Raw genomic sequence first — 17,941 nt, 5'->3', positions numbered from 1 at the left:
ATGCCAGAAAGCCAAGAGCAATCTCCCTGCAGCACAGAAACAAATGCAACAAACCAAAAGTCCCCAATAAGTCCCCCAAAGGCCCCGTCCGTCTCTATCCATTCCTGTATCTCAAATGGGCATTTAATAGTGTCCAATATTAAATGCTAGGGAGAAAAAACTGAACACTGCAGAGAAAACTTGAGGGCTGTGGGCCCCTGGTGAACAGAGGATGGGAAACAAGTTTCCATTCTCAATCTTTTTGGTCAGCAGGGAGCAGAGTTGGGATTAGAGGTTGCAAAAGAAGCAGGAGATCATGGGGGTTAAGAGTACAGCTGTGATATGTTTCCTGGGTGCCAACCTGGCTCCAAGTGGCTTTGGGCAAGTTACTTAAATCCTCACAAGACCAGTTTCTTCATCTGCAAAGTGAGATTAATAATAATAACTATGCCACAGCATTATTATAAAATCAAAGGAGATAATGATGCGGCAATACACCTGGGGTAGTGTTTGGCATGGAGGAAGTCCTCAGAAGCTATTTCTTGGAACCATTTTGAGGAGGACAAGGAGGATGCTGAAGAACTTGGTGGCAGGTCTCCAGGACATCCTCACACTGGGGATGGACCCACATGTCCTTGACCTGTCAGGGTTGTGCTCTCTTCCCCCCAGTTCTAATGGGATACAGAACAGCAGGTAATTTGATGTGTTAGAGCCTGATGCTCACTTCTCTGGCTGCACTGATAGGTGGCAAATGAAGGAGATATCGGGTTTCTCTGAGAAGATGATGCAGAAAGTGATGCAGGAAAGCCCTTTGCCTGAGGCCAGAACTGTACTGATAAGGAATGGTCATTTTCTCTGCTCTCATGACTGGCTGTTACCCAATTTGTTTGACCATTGCTTTCAGATACCTTTCACTGTGTTTCTAGGGAACAGTATGGAAAGGGCTAATTGGAAGAGAGAGCAGCACCATCCTGGTGGGGAAGAAGATGTTTATCACATAGTGGATGATGAGGAAGCCTTTTCTGTGGACCTGGCCAGCAGGCCCCCTGTCCCAGTGCCCAGGCCAGAGGCCAGTGCTCTTGGCACTCATCAGTTGCCGGACAATGAACCGTACATTTCTAAAGGTAAGTGTGGCAGAGAACAATGCCCAGAGGGGTCTTAAGAGTATCTCAGGAATTTCCTGGGTCCCCTGGCTTTCTGAACCATTGCTCAGAGGCTGTTCTCTCCTGAATGGTCTCTAGCCAGCCCTAGGAGCCTGGGTCATAGCTTGGAACAAGTTCTGGAACTAGACCAGAGGCAATGGTGGAACTCAGTGCCAGCCTTCCTGAGTGCTGGCATTCATGTGCAATTGCAAAGACAGGCAAATAGAACCTCAGTCAGTTCTTATCTGACTGAGTTAATTAATAATAATTATTAATAATTTTAATAGCTACCATTATTAATAATTTTAATAGCTACCATTTATTGAAATCTACTAAGGGTACTCTATCTGGAAGATGACATTTAATCTGTATGATGATATTTTAGGTAAGGACCACTAACCCTATTTTACAGATAAGGAATTGGAGGCTTACAAAGGTCACTCAACTACCATGCAGCAGAGCCAGGATTTGAACCCAGGGATTCTGACTCCCCAGCCTTGATTTTTAGCCTCTATGCTAGGCTGTCTACCAACCTACACTAATAAAAATTGGTGAGACTGGTGTTATAACTGTCCCTGGGCCACCAGTTAAATACTGATGGCATTGTCAGTTTTACTTCTTTCAGAACTTGATTATATTAATATGGTTTCAAGTACTATAAGAGTAGAAGAATCACCAGATCTGTGCTCCTGACTTATATTCCACTTTTAATAGTTATAAGCATGCTGTGGAAAGTGTGCTAAAAAGAGATTGTAATAATACATGATTATACCCTGTCATAACCTAGTGTTCAACCAGAGTTCCCTGTAACTGGGTTGGGGTTGCCAGACAAAATACAGGATGCCCAATTTGAATTGAAGATGAACAGTCAATGAATTTTTAATGTATATCCCAACTAGGTCCCTTCTTTGGTTTTGTTTTGCTCAATCTGGTAATCCTAAATTGTGTTGCAATACAATTTGGGGATTTTCTGTACTGGCAAATGCCAACAATACTCACATTTCTTATTTCCTTGGGTGTGTCTCCTTTGGCATATCCAGCAGAAACTGTTGGTGCCCTGCCCGTGTCCCCTTAGCTCTTTATATTTTTGTCCCTACTGGCTGGATTCCACCTGTGTGCACTGGTTCTCTTAGCTTGACTTTCTCTGTGGTCTGGAGCTTCCTCTGTCCTGTTGTGGGACAGTCTGGAGTCACTGGAGAATTAGCACACAGGGCCCTTCCCCCAACCAGTAGAGAAGTTGGTGGAGGAATATCCTTGCTTACTTGTCCTGCTGGTAGGAGAACTCTGAATTGCATGTTCTACATTGCTTTTCAGGGATCCCTGTATTGCTCAGTGGGGCAACTTGCTTGATAATACAACATTTCTTGCTTCATCTACTTCCTATCTTGCCTTTATCACCTCCTGAATAGTCTACTTGCCCTTGAATTGTCTCAAGGTCTGCTTCCGAAAGAGTTCACATGAAGAAGCATGCAGATATATATTGGTAATTTCTAAACTATACAGGGGCTGGGGGCAGTGTTGATGGCACAGCTCATACAGGGAGGCAGTTGTAACAGGGGCACAGTTGATTCCCAAACAGCTCTGATGGACTTGCTAGGAAATTGTGGAGAAGGAAAGGAAAGAACAAAGGCTCGAGGTGACAAAAGTGGCAATGTGTTGGAGGCTGGAATACCTGTGTTCAACCCTCAGCTCTTGTATTTTCAAGCTGTATGGCATAGGACATTAGATAATCCATTTCACCCTTTTTAACTTTCTTTTTTCATCTGTAAAATGGGTATCATAATGATACATGTCTACACTAATACATATGTCATAATAATACATGATTATACCCTGTCATAACCTAGTTGTGAGGGTTAAGTGAAATAATACATGAAGAAGTACTTTCAAACATGTAAGATACTAGATAAACATCAGTTAGATTACCTAGTGTTTTTTCACTGTCTATTTTTTTTTTTTTTTTGGAGGTGGGTATAGGGGTTGAACCCAGGCAGACTTTACCACTGAGCTACATTCCATCCTTTTTTAATATTAATTTTTTTGAGGCAATTGTCTCATTAAGTTGCCAAGACTGGTCTCAAACTTGCAATCCTTCTGCCTCAGACTCCCGAGTCACTAGGATTGCAGACATGGGCCACTGCACCCAATTCTAGACCCAACGATATGTTATTTGCAAAAGGCTCATCTTACAGGCAAAGACAGCCACCGGCTGAAAGTAAAAGGATAGAAAATTATATTCTCTGCAAATAGAGCATGAAAACAAGCAGTAGTAGCCACTCTCATATCTGATAAAGAAGACCACAAACCAAAATTAATCAGAAAAGACACAGAAGGTCACTTTATACTGTTAAAATGAAAAATCCAACAAGAAGATATAAAGGTAGTAAATATTTATGCCCCAAAGGTCATTTGCTCCTAAGTACATAAAATAGACACTGCTCAACTTAAAGACTCAGCTAGATCTCAGTAAAATTATACTGAGTTATTTCAATATACCTCTCTCACCAATAGATAGGTCATCCACAAATAAAGTTAGACTAAATAAACTTAAAAAGTTATTATAAATCAAGTGGACTTAACGGACATCTATAGAATATTTCATCCAACAATAGCCAAATTCATTTCTCAATTGCTCATAGATCTTCACCAAAATAGATCATACTTTAGGCCACAAAGCAACTCTTAGAAAATATTTAAAAAAATTGATAAAATTCTTTGCATCTTATCAGATCATAATGGAATGAAATTAGAAATCAACACCAAGAAAAACTACAGAAACGATATAAACACATGAAGATTGAGTTAGCCACCTTTGAACTATGAATATGTAAAAGAAGAAATCAGGAGAGAGATTAAAAAATTCTTAGAATTAAAAAAAAAGTAGTGGTACAATATACCAGAACTTTTGGGATACTATGAAGGCAGTTCTAAGAGGAAAGTTCATAGCTATGAGTGCCTATATAAAAATATCAGAAAAAGCTCAAATAAACAAACTAATGATGCTTCTCAAGGCCCCAGAGAAAGTAAGAACAAACCAATTCCAAAACCAGAAGGAAATAATTAAGATCAGAGTTGAAATAAATGAAATAGAGAATAAAAGATACCAAGAATCCATGAAACAGTTGGTTCTTTGAAAAGATAAATAAAATTGATAACCCCTTAGCCAAACTAACCAAAAGAAAAAAAGACCCGTATTAATAAAATGAGTGATGAAAAAGGAGAAATCACCACAGACATCACAGAAATATAAAGCATCATTAGGGACTATTTTGAAAACTTATACTCCAATAAATTGGAAAACCTGGAAGAAATCTCTAGACACATTTGGCCTGCAAAATTGAACCAAAAGCATACAGAAAACTAAAATAGACCAATAACAAGAAATGAGAATGAGGCAGTAATAAAAAGCCTTCTAACAAAGAAAAGCCCAGAACCAGATGGATTCTTAGCTGAATTCTATCAGAGCTTTAAAGAACTAATGCCAATCCTTCTCAAATTATTCTATGAAATAGAAAAGGGTGGAACACTTTCAGCTTTCATTCTATGAAGCTACCGTCACCCTGATATCGAAACCAGATAAGGACACATTCAGGAAAGAAAATTATCTCTGATGAACACAGATGCAAAAATCCTTAATAAGATATTAGCAAATCATACTCAGCAAAATATTAAAAGATTATATACCAAGAACAAATTGGTTTCACCAGGGATGCAAGGAGGGTTCAAATCCACAAATTGATAAATGTGCATTTATTGATAAATTAATAGAAGTAAAGACAAAAATCACGTAGGTATCTCAACAGAAGCAGAGAAAGCTTTCGACAAAATTCATATTAACTAGTAGTGCCAAGGCACTATTGTGTTATTGGCATTGATCTTGAAATTTAAATATGCATGATGATAATGAAAGCTAACATTGAACATGTGCGGGACACTGTTCTAAGCACTTTTCTAGTATTAACTCCCTTAATCCTGATGACAACCCAATGAAGGAGCCCTTATCACCTTCATTCTACAGGTAAGAAGTGGAGACAGGGAGAGGTCAAGCCTCTTGTGCAAGATCACATGGCTCATACGTGGCAGAGCCAAGATTTGAATCCAGGGAGTCTTATTCAGACCCTAGGGAACTGTAATACCTACTGAGGGAATATTTGTCATTTCCAAATTTTCTCTGTTGTTCTTTATGAGTCTATCCCATGTGAGTGTCTTCATCTTAGTCCCTTTGGAGCTGTGCACATACTTCACCTGCTCCACTGCTTAGAGTTCTGTCTTGTGGCACTTGTTGGCCACAAGAAGGTAGGTACTCCCTTTTATTCTCAAACTGCAAGGTCTTCCATGGCTAGTTTCAGGTGTTCTGGGATCTGGGTACATTTCCTTGTTCCCATGATCCTTTTCTTCTTCTTCTTTTTTCAACTCAAAACTTTTTTTTTTTTTTTTTAGAGTTTATAGTTATACTGGTAGTTGGGTTCATCCAACAAACTCTTACATGCATGCACTTTTATTTCAGTTCATGATTCCCCCCCTTTTCCCTCCTGCCCTCCCTCCTCTCTCCCATTCTCTTTGCTCTACTTTACTAGACTTCCTTTCACTCATCTATTAATTTATATTCGATTGCTTCTTTCTACCTGTGCATAAATGTGAGGTTCCCTATTGTGCAGGTATACATGCACGTGGCATGATTTTCTAAGAATTTATTCTGCACTGCTTCCCCTTACCCACCACTCTGCCTCTTGATCTCCTTCTTCTCCATTACTGATCCTTTATCTTTATGTTATCTTATCCTTCTCTCCATCTTCCCTTAATTTATGTATACATACACACACACACACACACACACACACACACACACACTTAGTTGTAGTTGGACACAGTACCTTTATTTTATTTATTTATTTATTTATTTTTGTGTGGTGCTGAGGATCGAACCCAGTGCCTCACACATGCTAGGTGAGCGCTCCACTGCTGAGCCACAACCCCAGCCCCCTCTTTCCTTAATTTTACCCTAGCTTCTACATATGAGAGAAATAGTTGACCTTTGAGTTTCTGAGTTTGGATTATCTCACTTTAGCATGATAGTCTCTGTTTTCATCCACTTAACCAGCAAATACCTTAATTTCATTCTTTTTTATGGCTGAGTAGAACTCCATTTTATATATAATGTATGTATATATACCACAATTTTTAATCCATTCATCTATTAATGGGCATCTGGGTTGATTTCATAATCTAGCTATTGTGAATTGTGCTGCTATAAACATCGAGGTGGCTATATCACTGTAGTATGCCAATTTTTGATCTTCTGGAAAAATACCAAGGAGTGGAATAGCTGGATTATATATGGTGGTTCCATTCCTAATTTTTGGAGTAATCTCCATACTGATTTCCAGAGTGGTTTTACTAGTTTGTAGTCCCACCAACAATGTACAAGTGTTCCTTTCCTCCCACAACCTTTCCAGCATTTATTATTGCCTGTTACCTTGATCATTGGCATTCTGACTGCAGTGAGAGGAGATCTCAATTTAGTTTTGATTGGCATCTCCTGATCCTTTTATTGTCTTGTAAATGCTGACCTGTCCTCTGGCTGGCTCTGTCTTTCTAAGTTTGAGATCTTGTCTGTTTGACCTGTCCTTTTTGACCATCTCTACTGCTTCTTTTCAGTTTTCTCCTTCTGGAGTCTTGGCTTACACAACTAGAAATGGTGGTCTTACATCTTCATTCAGTTTTTTTCCATAAGATTTTAATACATGATTTTTTTTTTTTGCAAAAGTCAGAGAGTCCTGAAGAAAGAAAAAAGAAAAATGTTTTTTCTTTTACTCAGAATATTATTTCTCTCACAGTTTTTGCAGAAAAAAGTCAAGAGCGGCCTGGAAATCTCTATGTTTCCTCAGAGAGCATCAAAAAAGGTAAGCCAGCTCTTGTCCTCACATCCCTTGGATAAATTGAGGAGAGAGGAGAGAGGTGTTCACATCTCGGTGGGGGCAGGTTTCCAAGTATAACAACAGTTCCTTGGCATTGCCAAATAGAGACCCAAGAGGAGGAGATGTCTGAAAATCCTGTACTGGAGGTAACAGAAGAGGGGGAAGAAGCAGGTTCCCTAGGCTGTTGTACAAACTGATCATACAGAGGACACTTGAAAGTGTCCATTCAGCACATAAAAGCACGATCTAAACATTGAGACTGATGCCAACAGAATGCAAGTGGTGACCCGGCACCAGGTCTTTCCTATGATACATACCTTTCAGGTTACCTGTTTATCCTGTCTATACTAGTTCAACTGCGCTTTGATTCAACTTTGTTTTGAAAGACATTTTTTTTTTCCTCTGTCGAGTAATAACTTGGACATGTCATTTTTCTAAAAGCTTGTTGTGGAAGTTTGAGGAACGAAGTGCTGCCTCTGCATTCCTTCCTGGAGGGTCTCTACGGGAGAATCTGTCTCTTTGCTCGTTCACATTGTTGTCAGAATTTGTTCCCTGTGATTGTAAACCTGAGATCCCCTTCTCCCGCTGGCTGCTAGTGGAGGGCCAAGCCATCCCCAGCTTCTGGTGACCAGCCAGCCATGTTTAGTTCATAACCTTCTTCCTCCATCTTTTTTTCCTCTTGATTAATTTGCATGTGCTACATGGAAGCATGTGCAGTGTTATCCCATCAGAGATCCCTTCAAGTCTTTTTCAGTACCCACTGGCGAAGTCCTCTCTCTTTTTCCTTCTTGCTCTGTCCCGAAATCCCAGTATCCAAATGGGGTTGTGCTGAAGGAATTTGGAATCAAGTAGCCCTACATGAATTGAGAAGTAAAATGTCAAGTTGTCCTTACATGTCCCAGTGGCCCCATTCTCTCTGCAAGTAGCTCATTTCCCCACAGAACTGAGGTCATAGCCTGGTCAGTGGGGTGGCTGGCTTCATATTTCCCTAGAATCTCCAAAGCAGAGAGCTGTGCATTTGTAATATGGAAAAGAGGTGGGCACAGAACAACCCAAGGATGTAACCCAGCACTTCATTTATACCTGGAGGTATTGGACCTGGGCCACGATTCCATTGGCATTTCAGTCTCCTTTGGCACTTCATGGCTGGCTGTGCACAATTGTTGCTCAGAGACAGGGTGGGAATGAAGCTGGGAGATGCATCCTGGATAGACTCTTACTGTATATTCTCGGAGTGCACTGGAGTCTAAAGAAGTGGTTCTCAAATGGGGGTGACTTTGCCCTTCTTTACCCAAAGGATGTTTGGCAATATCTGGGGACATATTTGGTTGTCACAACTGGGGAAAGGAGTGCTACTGGCACCCAGTAGGTAGAGGCTCGGCATCCTCCAATGCACACGACAGCACTGCAATAAAGAATCATCTAGCCCCAAATGTCAATAGTGTCAGGGTTGTGGTCCAAAGGCGCCTCGATAATTAAGGCTTGGAGGATCAAGTGACTTCACGCCTCCCTTTAATGTGGCAGCCTCGTCTGCTTTCAGATGACAAACTTTGAAATTATTAGCTGCTTCCCTCTCACCTGATTTTGTGTCACATTTCCCCCTTGTTGGTTCTGCCTGTAATTGTTCCTGTGGGCCATGTCCTCTCGAGCCTGTGACCAGCCTCATTACCCCACCCTCTTCCTCGGGTGTGCTCTGCCTGGTGAGGAACTTGAAGCTGAGTTCTGCTATCTTTTTCAGAGCCACCCGTCAGGCCGTGGAGGGACAGGCCCCAGTCGAGCATCTATGACCCATTTGCCGGGATGAAAACACCAGGCCAGCGGCAGCTCATTACCCTGCAGGAGCAGGTGAAGCTGGGCATCGTCAACGTGGATGAGGCCGTGCTGCACTTCAAAGAGTGGCAGCTCAACCAGAAGAGGCGATCTGAGTCCTTTCGCTTCCAGCAGGTAGCCAGCTCCCTCTGCATGCTCATGTCACTTCTCAGCTGGACAGTGGAGTGGGGGCCATGGCCGTCTTGTGCGAATCTGTACTGAGCACCTACAGCTGTGCCCCTGAACATCTGCGTGGGTGTCCCTGTGAGTCAGGACCAGGGTGTCTGTGTTCCCTTGTCTGGAACCCCACAGCTCTCTGGCTGAGAGCTGGATGGCTTTTGGGGGTGCTGTAGCTGGAGGTTAGGAACAAAGACTCCTCTGTATTCCCTAATTCTGTGACTCTGCACTTGGCCCTTAACTTCTGCTTCTCAGGTGTTTTTTTTTTTTTTTAATATTATTTTTTCTCCCTCTCCCTGTGTCCATCTCTCTATTTCTTGCTTTGTTTTGACAAGTTTTTATTAAATTGCCCAGACTGGTCTTGAACTCATAGGCCTCCTGCCTCACCTCCCGGTGGCTGGGATTACAGGCCCCACTGCGCCCGGCTCAGCCAGCTTTCTTCTTTACAGTCTTTCCCTACTCTCAGAGCCAAACCTCTCACAGAAGGATCCCTTTTTAGGACTCAAAGAGAACTTGGAAGGCTCCCAAGAAATATGATTAAATGAACAAAACAAGTTACAAATACAAAACCACTCGAGTTAAAACAACTCCTACACCAACAGGCTGCATTTCTCCAGGCGCCCGGGCTGCACAGGCAGAGCCCTGGAAAGGGTCAGTGTGCGCCCATCCCAGTGGTTACCCGTGGGAGGGACTGAGATTAGAGGACAGGGTGTCACAGACTCTTGCTTTAGCTATGTGGTTTGGTTTTTCATGAGAATAAATAATTCCACATGTTTTAAATTATACTCCATGGATACGTGCTAAAAAGGAAGATATGGGACCCATGAGACTAAGAGACAGTTCACTTCCCTACTAAGTGACTGAGTCAGGATTAGAACTATTGCCTTTCAATCTACCTCCTGCTGTGTGTATTCTAAGCCTGTTCTCACAGCATCTGAGACACCAGCTACTGGGGCAGGGGAGCACGTGGCAGCCACCCAGCGGTGACCCTGGTCTTCTGGGGTGGATGAGGCAGTGAGAAGGCCACAGCAGTGGAGCTCTGAGAGCAGCGTGTGGGCGCTGTGCTAGTGTGGAATAGACCTGCTCTTCCTCGCCTCATAGCATGCTTATAAAGTAATCATCACGCCCATTTTACAGAATACTGAGGCTTGGAGAGGTGAGTCCATCCAGCTCCAGCTCCCTCCAATACTCCACCTTCCTCCCCTTAGTGCTCCTTAAAATGGGGCACCCTCCATGCCCAACTCTCCCTCCCTCCCTGACCCTCCCTCCCTCCCTCTGGGCTCTGAAGGGTGGAGGGCACCCTGCAGGGCTGAGGGCAGAAATCCAGGCCCCTCCTCACTCAGGATCCCCAGGGTCATTGCAGGTCTGCAGAGAAAAGACTGGCCCTGGCCAAACAATGATTCCCCCCAACCCCATGTCTATGACCACGTGGCACAGTACATACCAGCAGCCAGGCTCTGGAGCCATCAGCCTAAGTTTACACCCTTGTTCTGCCACTTGCAACTGGAGGACCTTGGCCTTGCTGTGCCCCCATTTCCCCACCTCTGAAGTATGAGGATGGAGATTAGACGATGTAAACCACGGAAATCCCTCACGTGCCTGGCGCAGAGTAAACACATACTGAATGGAGCTGCCTCTGTGCCTCCCCATCTAAGAGCATCTTTCTTTCCCGTGAACTTGCCCAGAACTCCTGGGTCCAGCGGACAACTGAAGTTCAGGTTCAACACATCAGAGAACCCCAGTCCATGCGAGCACACCCTACTCTGTGCCTCTACAGCCTCCTGGTGCATCCTGAGACTGGTGCGGTGGAGGCTGTTCTGAGGCCCCCGCCCCTGTTCTATTTCCTCAGCCTCTCTGTCTGCCCCCGCTATCTTCTTCATCTCCCATTTCTACCAGAGGTTCCCTTCAGCTTCTCTGTGCAGGTGACTATTGATTCTGTGCCACAGTTCCAGCCACCAGCAGGATGTGTCCTTCTGAGGTGCCCTAGACCTGCTGTGTGTCCAACAACAAACCGTCCTTCCAGGCTGCTTCCCTTTTCCCACTCCCTCCTCCTGTTTACTGCTCTGCCATCTCCCAGAGACCTCAGACCAGATTCCAGGATTCTATGGCTCTTGTCCCATGTCCCTCGTGTCTGGTCGTGTTCTGTGGCATTTTCCCCTCATATCTGCTCCTGTCTTTCCATTACCCCAGCTGCATCCCACTGTCAGCTCTGTCACCTGCATCTGGTCTATTACCTGGTCTCCAGGGAGGCTCCTTATCTCCAGCTCCTCCCCTCCTTTCACCAGAACCTTAAAGCCATGACCCCTGCACAACTTCCAGTGTTTCCGGGCTGCTTCTGGACAAGGCTTATTCTACTCATCCTGCAGTTATGAACTTTCTAGTTTGCCCACCTGGGATTCCCTAACAGGGACCTTCTTCTTCAGCCAGATTATCTGGACATACCCTCCAGGGCATTGAAACCTCAGATGCTTAGCTTCCCTAGAATGCTCAGATACTGTTGTTGTTGATTAACGAAAATAGAAGCAAATCTTGAACCTCAAGTATCTATTCAACATTTATTGAATGGCTACGGTGGACCAGATGGCAGGATTATAAAAAGGTACAACACCTGGCCTCTCGCCCTTGGAGAGTACACAGTGTCCCTGAAGAGGCAAGGCACACGCACAGGCAGGCGCACATGCACGCACGCGCGCCCGCGCACACACACACACACACACACACACACACACACTTGCAAGTCAGCATATCCCCAGGTGCTGTCAGGGTGGACACCAAGGCCCAGAGCAGTCTGGGGAAGCTTCAGGGAGAAGGTGAGTCTTGACCCAGACCCAGAACAGACTCCTGGAGAGAAATCAGCATCCCTCAAGGTCAGGGTGATAGTGGGAGGACACAGTCTCAGAGGCAGGTGTATGAGGAGTGTTTGTGAGCAGGTCAGAGACAGAGACCAGCTTACCTCTGGGGTGTCTGTGGAGGAGGGCAGTGGGTTATAGGGCTGAAAGATGCTGCTGAGAGCCAGAGAGGAGGGAAGAGACTTTATTGTGGAAGAAATGTCTTCTCTTTAGGTACAAATGTGAAAATGTTTTAGGCCTTGCCTACAGCTTAAAATCAGAAGGAAGCTCTAGAGTATTCCAAGAGTGTAATTCTGGAATATACTTACTTTTTTCCCAGGAAAATCTTAAACGGCTAAGAGATAGCATTACCCGAAGACAGAGGGAGAAGCAAAAATCAGGAAAGCAAACAGGTATGTGGCTTCCTGGGACGCTGCATCGAGGAGCAGTTGTCCTATCTGTTGTGGCCTGAATGAGCAGACCGCTGGCCCAGCACCTGTCTCTCACTCTGTTTACAGATCTGGGTCCTCTACTAGACTGTGAGGGTCTTTCAGACAATGATTCTGTCTTGTTGATTTTCTAAACAATCTAGTACCCAGCACACCGGAAACACATGCCCACAAATGAATGACCGGATGGAACTCTGCACCGCTCCACTCTCCTGCTCAGAGGATGGCAATCTCTTCTCCTGAGGCACGGCACTCTACCCTTGGCACTTAGGAAGACACATGTTCTCTGAACACAGAGAGCAAAAAGCCCATTCAACAAAGCCCATTCCTGTCTTGAGGGAGACTGATGTCATCAGAGTCCACCCTACACGTTGCTTCTCGAGGACCTGCTGTAGCCAGGCTCCTCTGTGCAGCCGCAGGGCTGTGCGTCTCAGCTGCGCACACTGCAGACTGGGCCCCTCTGCTCCCCTTGACTCCCCCTCCCCGAGGCCACCCTGTGGCACCACCACCCTGAGCAAGTACCTGGCGTATTCACACTGCATCTTGTCACCGAGAGCCTCTGGCCGGCCAGGCTTTGGTGCTTTTCCCTGGCAGGGCTTCTAGAAAGAGGATCCAGTGAGAAAAGGCTTTCAGAGGCCCTCAGTCCTGAATGGAGGCCCCTCCCACGAAGAGCCAAGTTGAAACCTAGCCTTGCTTTTGTGCGGCTTCATAGTCTGCATCCAGCTACCATCAACCCCCGACTCCTCACGAGCTTCCTCAGGCTGGTGCTATCCTGGTCCCCAACAGGACACTTTCCCACCACAGGCCCCTTGCTCATGCCTCTTCCCTCGCACCTGTGTTCATATAACTGGGCTGCGAGACCCCACCTGGCCGCCTGTCTTCCTGGCCCACTGCAGGCCACCAGGTTCCACCCTCATTCCAGCATCTATAGGACCTGCTGTCTCTTCCACTCGTCTGGCACTTCTGTTTTACTGCTCTGACTGCTATGATTTCATTCCTTCATTCAAACCACCAGCAATCCCCATGGGTTCTGCCTCCAAACTGCACCCTAAATCTGGTCATTTCTTTTTTTAAATTTTTTTTTTCTTAGTTGTAGTTGGACAGAATACCTTAATTTTATTTATTTATTTTTATGTGGTGCTGAGGATCGAACCCAGCGCCTTGCACATGCTAGGCCAGTGCTCTACCGCTGAGCCACAATCCTAGCCCCTGGCCATTTCTGACCATCTCCTGTGCCACAACTGCAGCCTAACCACCATCATCTCTTGCTGAGACTCTTGCAGTAGCCTCTTCAGTTGTCCCCCTATGTCCACTCTTGCCCCTTTACAGTTAATCCTCCAACTGCAGCCAATGCCTTTTTAAAAGTAACAAACCAAATGATGCAACTCCCTTGCTCTAAGCCTTTAGGGGCTCCTGTGCCACTCAGTTGACAGCAAACTCTTCATGGGGCCTACAGAGGCCTACATGAAGTGACCCCTGAGTTCATCCTCCATTTTCCTCCCACCTTGTATCCCACTCCACTCCCCCATGGACTCTTTTATGTTGCTGTAACCAGGCAAGATCATTTCTCCCTCAGGGCCTTTGCACTTGCTGTTCTGCTGGCTCTTTTTCATCCTCAAAGAAGACTTTGCTGCCATTCTTCCATGATTCACTTCCTGTTGCCTTGCTTTCCCCACTTTTGTGTAGTACAGGCCAGAATTGCCTTGTGGTTATGACCTAGAACCCTGCCTCCCTCCTACAGTAAGCTCCATGAGGGCAAGTATAAGTCTGTTTTGTGCTCTGCTGAATCCCCAGTGTGCAGTACAGTGCAAAGACGGAGCTCATGAAGTCTCTGTTGGAATGATTGGTGTCAATAAAATGTGACACCGTTCATTCATTCCACAAACACTTATTGAGCAGTAGGCCTCCAGCCAAATAAATAAACCCATCGAACCCTGTCTTTGCCCTCTGGTAGCTTATGAGTTAGTTGTCTTTTTATTCATATAAGTCTGAGTTTCCCTGCAAGCTTCTGTCTCCTGATGCCTAACATAGTGTATTGTGGAAAATCATAGCCTAGTGAATGTTCTTGATTTTGACTGTCAGATGGAAGAGAGGCTAAATGTTATAACTGTGGCAGAATCAGAGAGCTCAGCTAAGGCTTCTGCTGTGTGTCCAGATTTTAAATTTGTGCTACCACTATAGATTGTTATGTGCTCTCCTGGTGGAGAGGAAGAGAAAGCAGAGATGGCAGAATGTCTGGCTCAAGGTCTGGTCTGCACAGTCGTCTGAGGGTCAGATAATAGGGCTCTAGGTGGTAAAAGGGCTGAGGTGCATTTTAGAACTAGAGTTCATGAACCCAAAGATAGAAGCCTTGATTAAATGAAACATTGCAAGCTTTAAATATAGGCAGCACCAAGAAACCTGTGATTTGGTGGTGCTCCCAGTGTCTGAAGGCCCAGGAGTTGTAGAGTTGGAGTCACGTGTGCTCAGCAGTCTAAGCCTTCTGAGTATCATCACATCTTTACCACTCCCTTGGTTCCACCTCGCTCCACAGGAGATATTGAAGCAAGAGAAGTTTCCATGCAGGAGAGCAAGGGTCATAGGCATGAACCCTGGACCAGCAGGGTTGGGGTCAGATTTTTGCTCACTGCCAGCTAGGAAGCATGGGTAAGATGCATCACAATCTGGTAGCCTCTGTCCCTGTCTGCATAATGGCAAAAGCAAAAAGTGCCCACCTGTTAAGGTTGCTCTAAGTAAGCCAGGGTATCACCTGTGCCTAGCATAGTGCCTGGCACATGGAAGCACTCTAAACCCAGCTGCCCCTGTGATTACACATGCCCACTCACAGGCTGGTATCCTCTCAGGCAGGGCCCTCCATATTGAGTGTACTTGTCTTGGACTTACCATCCAGGAGTGGGCCCTAGAATCATGAGTTCACCCAAGACTAATCAGGCTCCAGATGAGTGATATCTCCCTATTAGTAGTGATAGTCTAAATCAGAATGGTCAATATCTAAAATTTTCTAATGAAGCATGTCCTAATTCCCTCCAGCTGCTCCCCAAGAAGCAGACCCTTTGATAAGAAATTTCTTGTTAATTTTTTAAAAACTTTTTATATCAGGTGATTTAATTAAGCATAATAACTATTAAGTATTAGACTATATATAATTGGACACTTTATTAGTCAGTATTCCATCTCTGTTAAAAAATACCTGAGATAATCAACTTATAAAGAGAAAAGGTTCATTTTGACTCACAGTTTGGAGGTTTCAGTTCTTAATCAATTGGGCCCATTGCTTCAGACCTGTGGCTGGAGCATCTGGCAGAACAAAACTGCCTCATGGCTAGAAAGTAAAAAAGAGAAAGAGGGAAAGGATGAGGTCTGATTATCCTCTTTAAGGGCATACTCCCAATGACCTAAAGACCTCCCACTAGGCCCCTCCTCTTAAAGGTTCCACCACCTCCCACTAGTGCCAAGTTGAGGACCAAGGCTTTAACACATGGGCCTATGGGGAGGATTCCAGATCCAAACTTGAACAGGCACTGAATATTAATGACTAGGGATGGCAGCAGTCCACATGGGGAGAATGTTCTACCCCATAGGCCCCAAAATGCCTCCTTGTTTTGCATTTTTATTATATTAAAATATGCATAACACCAAATTTACCACTTGAACCATTTATGAGATCAGTTCCATGGTGCACAGTGCATTCCCCAAGCTGTGCAGCCAGCAGCACTTTCGTTTTTAGAATATTTCCCTTCTCTGGCAAGGAACTGAGAGCAGATAGCCCGAATGGAAGGTGATCCCAGGGGACAGAGCAGGGGGTGGGGAAGTGACACAGAGAAGGAGTTGAAGGAGAACACCTGCTCAGCGTTACCCTACCTGAGCAGCAAGCCTTTATATACCAGCTCCCGTCTGTCATTGGTTGAGGCCTGCTGGGAGGGGGCACTCATAATTTGGCTATCTTAGGTAGTTGGAAGTTGGACCCTGGACTGCAGGATGAAGCCCAGGGGCGTCAGAGCATTTGCCAAAGAGAAGGTATCATTTATGGCTACGTAGATATGATTTATTAGTTAGCTCTGTAAACCTTGATTGTGTGCTTACATGCTGGTTTGAAGTTACCTGTTCTGTGGCTTTTCACATTGAGCTCCTTGAGGGGCCTGGGGCTGCAGTATGTGTGTTTGTGGGGGTGGGGGTAGGAACTGGGCTGAGGGAATGGATTAGGGTCCTGGGGCTGGGGCCACTTAACTCTGCTTTGATCATGCAGCTTTTTAAAAATCTGTTTTCTGTGTTGAGCTTCTGTTGTCACTAAAGGAAAGAATTCTGTTTCACCAAAAACAAAAAGCATTTGAAAATAATTGGCATGCAATCATTGTTCTACAGGAACATTTGGGTTGATGAGTGGCATTTCTGCCTAAAGGGCCTTTTCTAAGAATGTAACCCACTTTCCACACAAAGACTCAGTCTTAAACAGGCAACTTCATTTGTCTTAGCAAAATTGTTATTATTTTCTTTAACCGGGGTTGGAATACTAAGGATAATTGAAAACGGAGCCTCTGTTCACGATGGTGTGCTGGTTTTTCTTCAGCCTCAGAGAGTAGCTTTGCTCTTACTGGGCTGGGGCTGGTGGCAAAGGAAATCAGCCAAGGCTGGTGTGACTTGGACCTTGGTGAATGCCAGGCCCCACAGAGAAGACAATTCATATTTATGTTCTGGGTGTATCCTGTGACACTGAGGAGCAGCTGAGTCCCAGGGAACCCACATTTGTGTCCCCTCTTTGTCACTGAATTACTGTACAATCCAGGACCATTCCCTTTAACCACTCTGTGCCTTGGTTTCCTTACTGGAGTTACACCTGACTTACCTACTTAGTGGAGAAGTCATGGCGCCCGGGGGGAATACAAGTGCCAATGAAGACATTTGGGAAAGTGCTATGCCAGATAATAATGATAATTATTCCTGACATTGTACCTTTATTCAAGGAGTGTCAGGATTTTGTAAGCATGTAGACTGGCTCTACCTGATTTTTTTGAACTTTTGACTCCCTTTTTTCCCCTGTGTGTTTTACTTTCCTTCCTCATACAACCGGTTGAGGGTAGAAAATTGCCACCTTGAAGTTAATTAAGCAGACAGGAGCCTCCCTTTAAAAGATGATTTTTTAAAATGTAGGACAAAGCTAAGATGGAAAAAAAAAATAATATGACATCAGTGTGGTCCCTGGGACCCTGGGGCTCATACCCGGATGCCTGACTCTTCTCTGCCCAAGTAGCTCCAGGCCTGGTTGGGTGCTTCCACTGGACCCTTGTAACCAAGAGAGCCTCAGGATGTGTAAAAGGTTCTGCAGCACACCAACAGCGGGAAGTTGCTTGACACGAGGCTCAGATGGTGCCCCTGGACCCAGAGTTCTGCTGGACTGATGATAATACCATTGATTTCTTGGGTGTTATAGGGATTCAGTGACCTACAAATATGGAGCCCCTTAGAACTGAGCCCTGTGCACAGGATGGCCTGTCATTACTGCCAATCCCTACATAACCCCCACCTCAGACAAGGGGAGTAACTCAAGAGAGGTTGACTGACTTGCATGATGCACTGCACAGCTGCTATGCCACAGCATGTTCTGTCCACTCCCTGGAAGTGCTTCTCTGCCTCTCTCACGT

At 44.9% G+C, this 17,941-nt stretch overlaps 1 protein-coding gene across 1 annotated transcript in view; it reads left to right on the top strand.

Moving 5' to 3' along the window:
- Positions 1-17,941, top strand: part of Pik3ap1 (phosphoinositide-3-kinase adaptor protein 1) — a 118,712-nt gene that overhangs the window by 82,675 nt on the left and 18,096 nt on the right. The window contains exons 10-13 of the mRNA XM_076834424.1: positions 906-1,103; positions 6,959-7,024; positions 8,778-8,983; positions 12,194-12,266. Coding sequence (XP_076690539.1) covers positions 906-1,103; positions 6,959-7,024; positions 8,778-8,983; positions 12,194-12,266 — 543 coding nt within the window. The remainder of the gene's footprint in view (positions 1-905; positions 1,104-6,958; positions 7,025-8,777; positions 8,984-12,193; positions 12,267-17,941) is intronic.

This window comes from Callospermophilus lateralis, chromosome 15 (assembly GCF_048772815.1).
Source record: "Callospermophilus lateralis isolate mCalLat2 chromosome 15, mCalLat2.hap1, whole genome shotgun sequence".
Classification (NCBI taxonomy): Eukaryota; Metazoa; Chordata; class Mammalia; order Rodentia; family Sciuridae; genus Callospermophilus; species Callospermophilus lateralis.
Note: the sequence above shows the minus strand (reverse complement) of the source record. Positions and strands in the feature narration are given on the sequence as shown.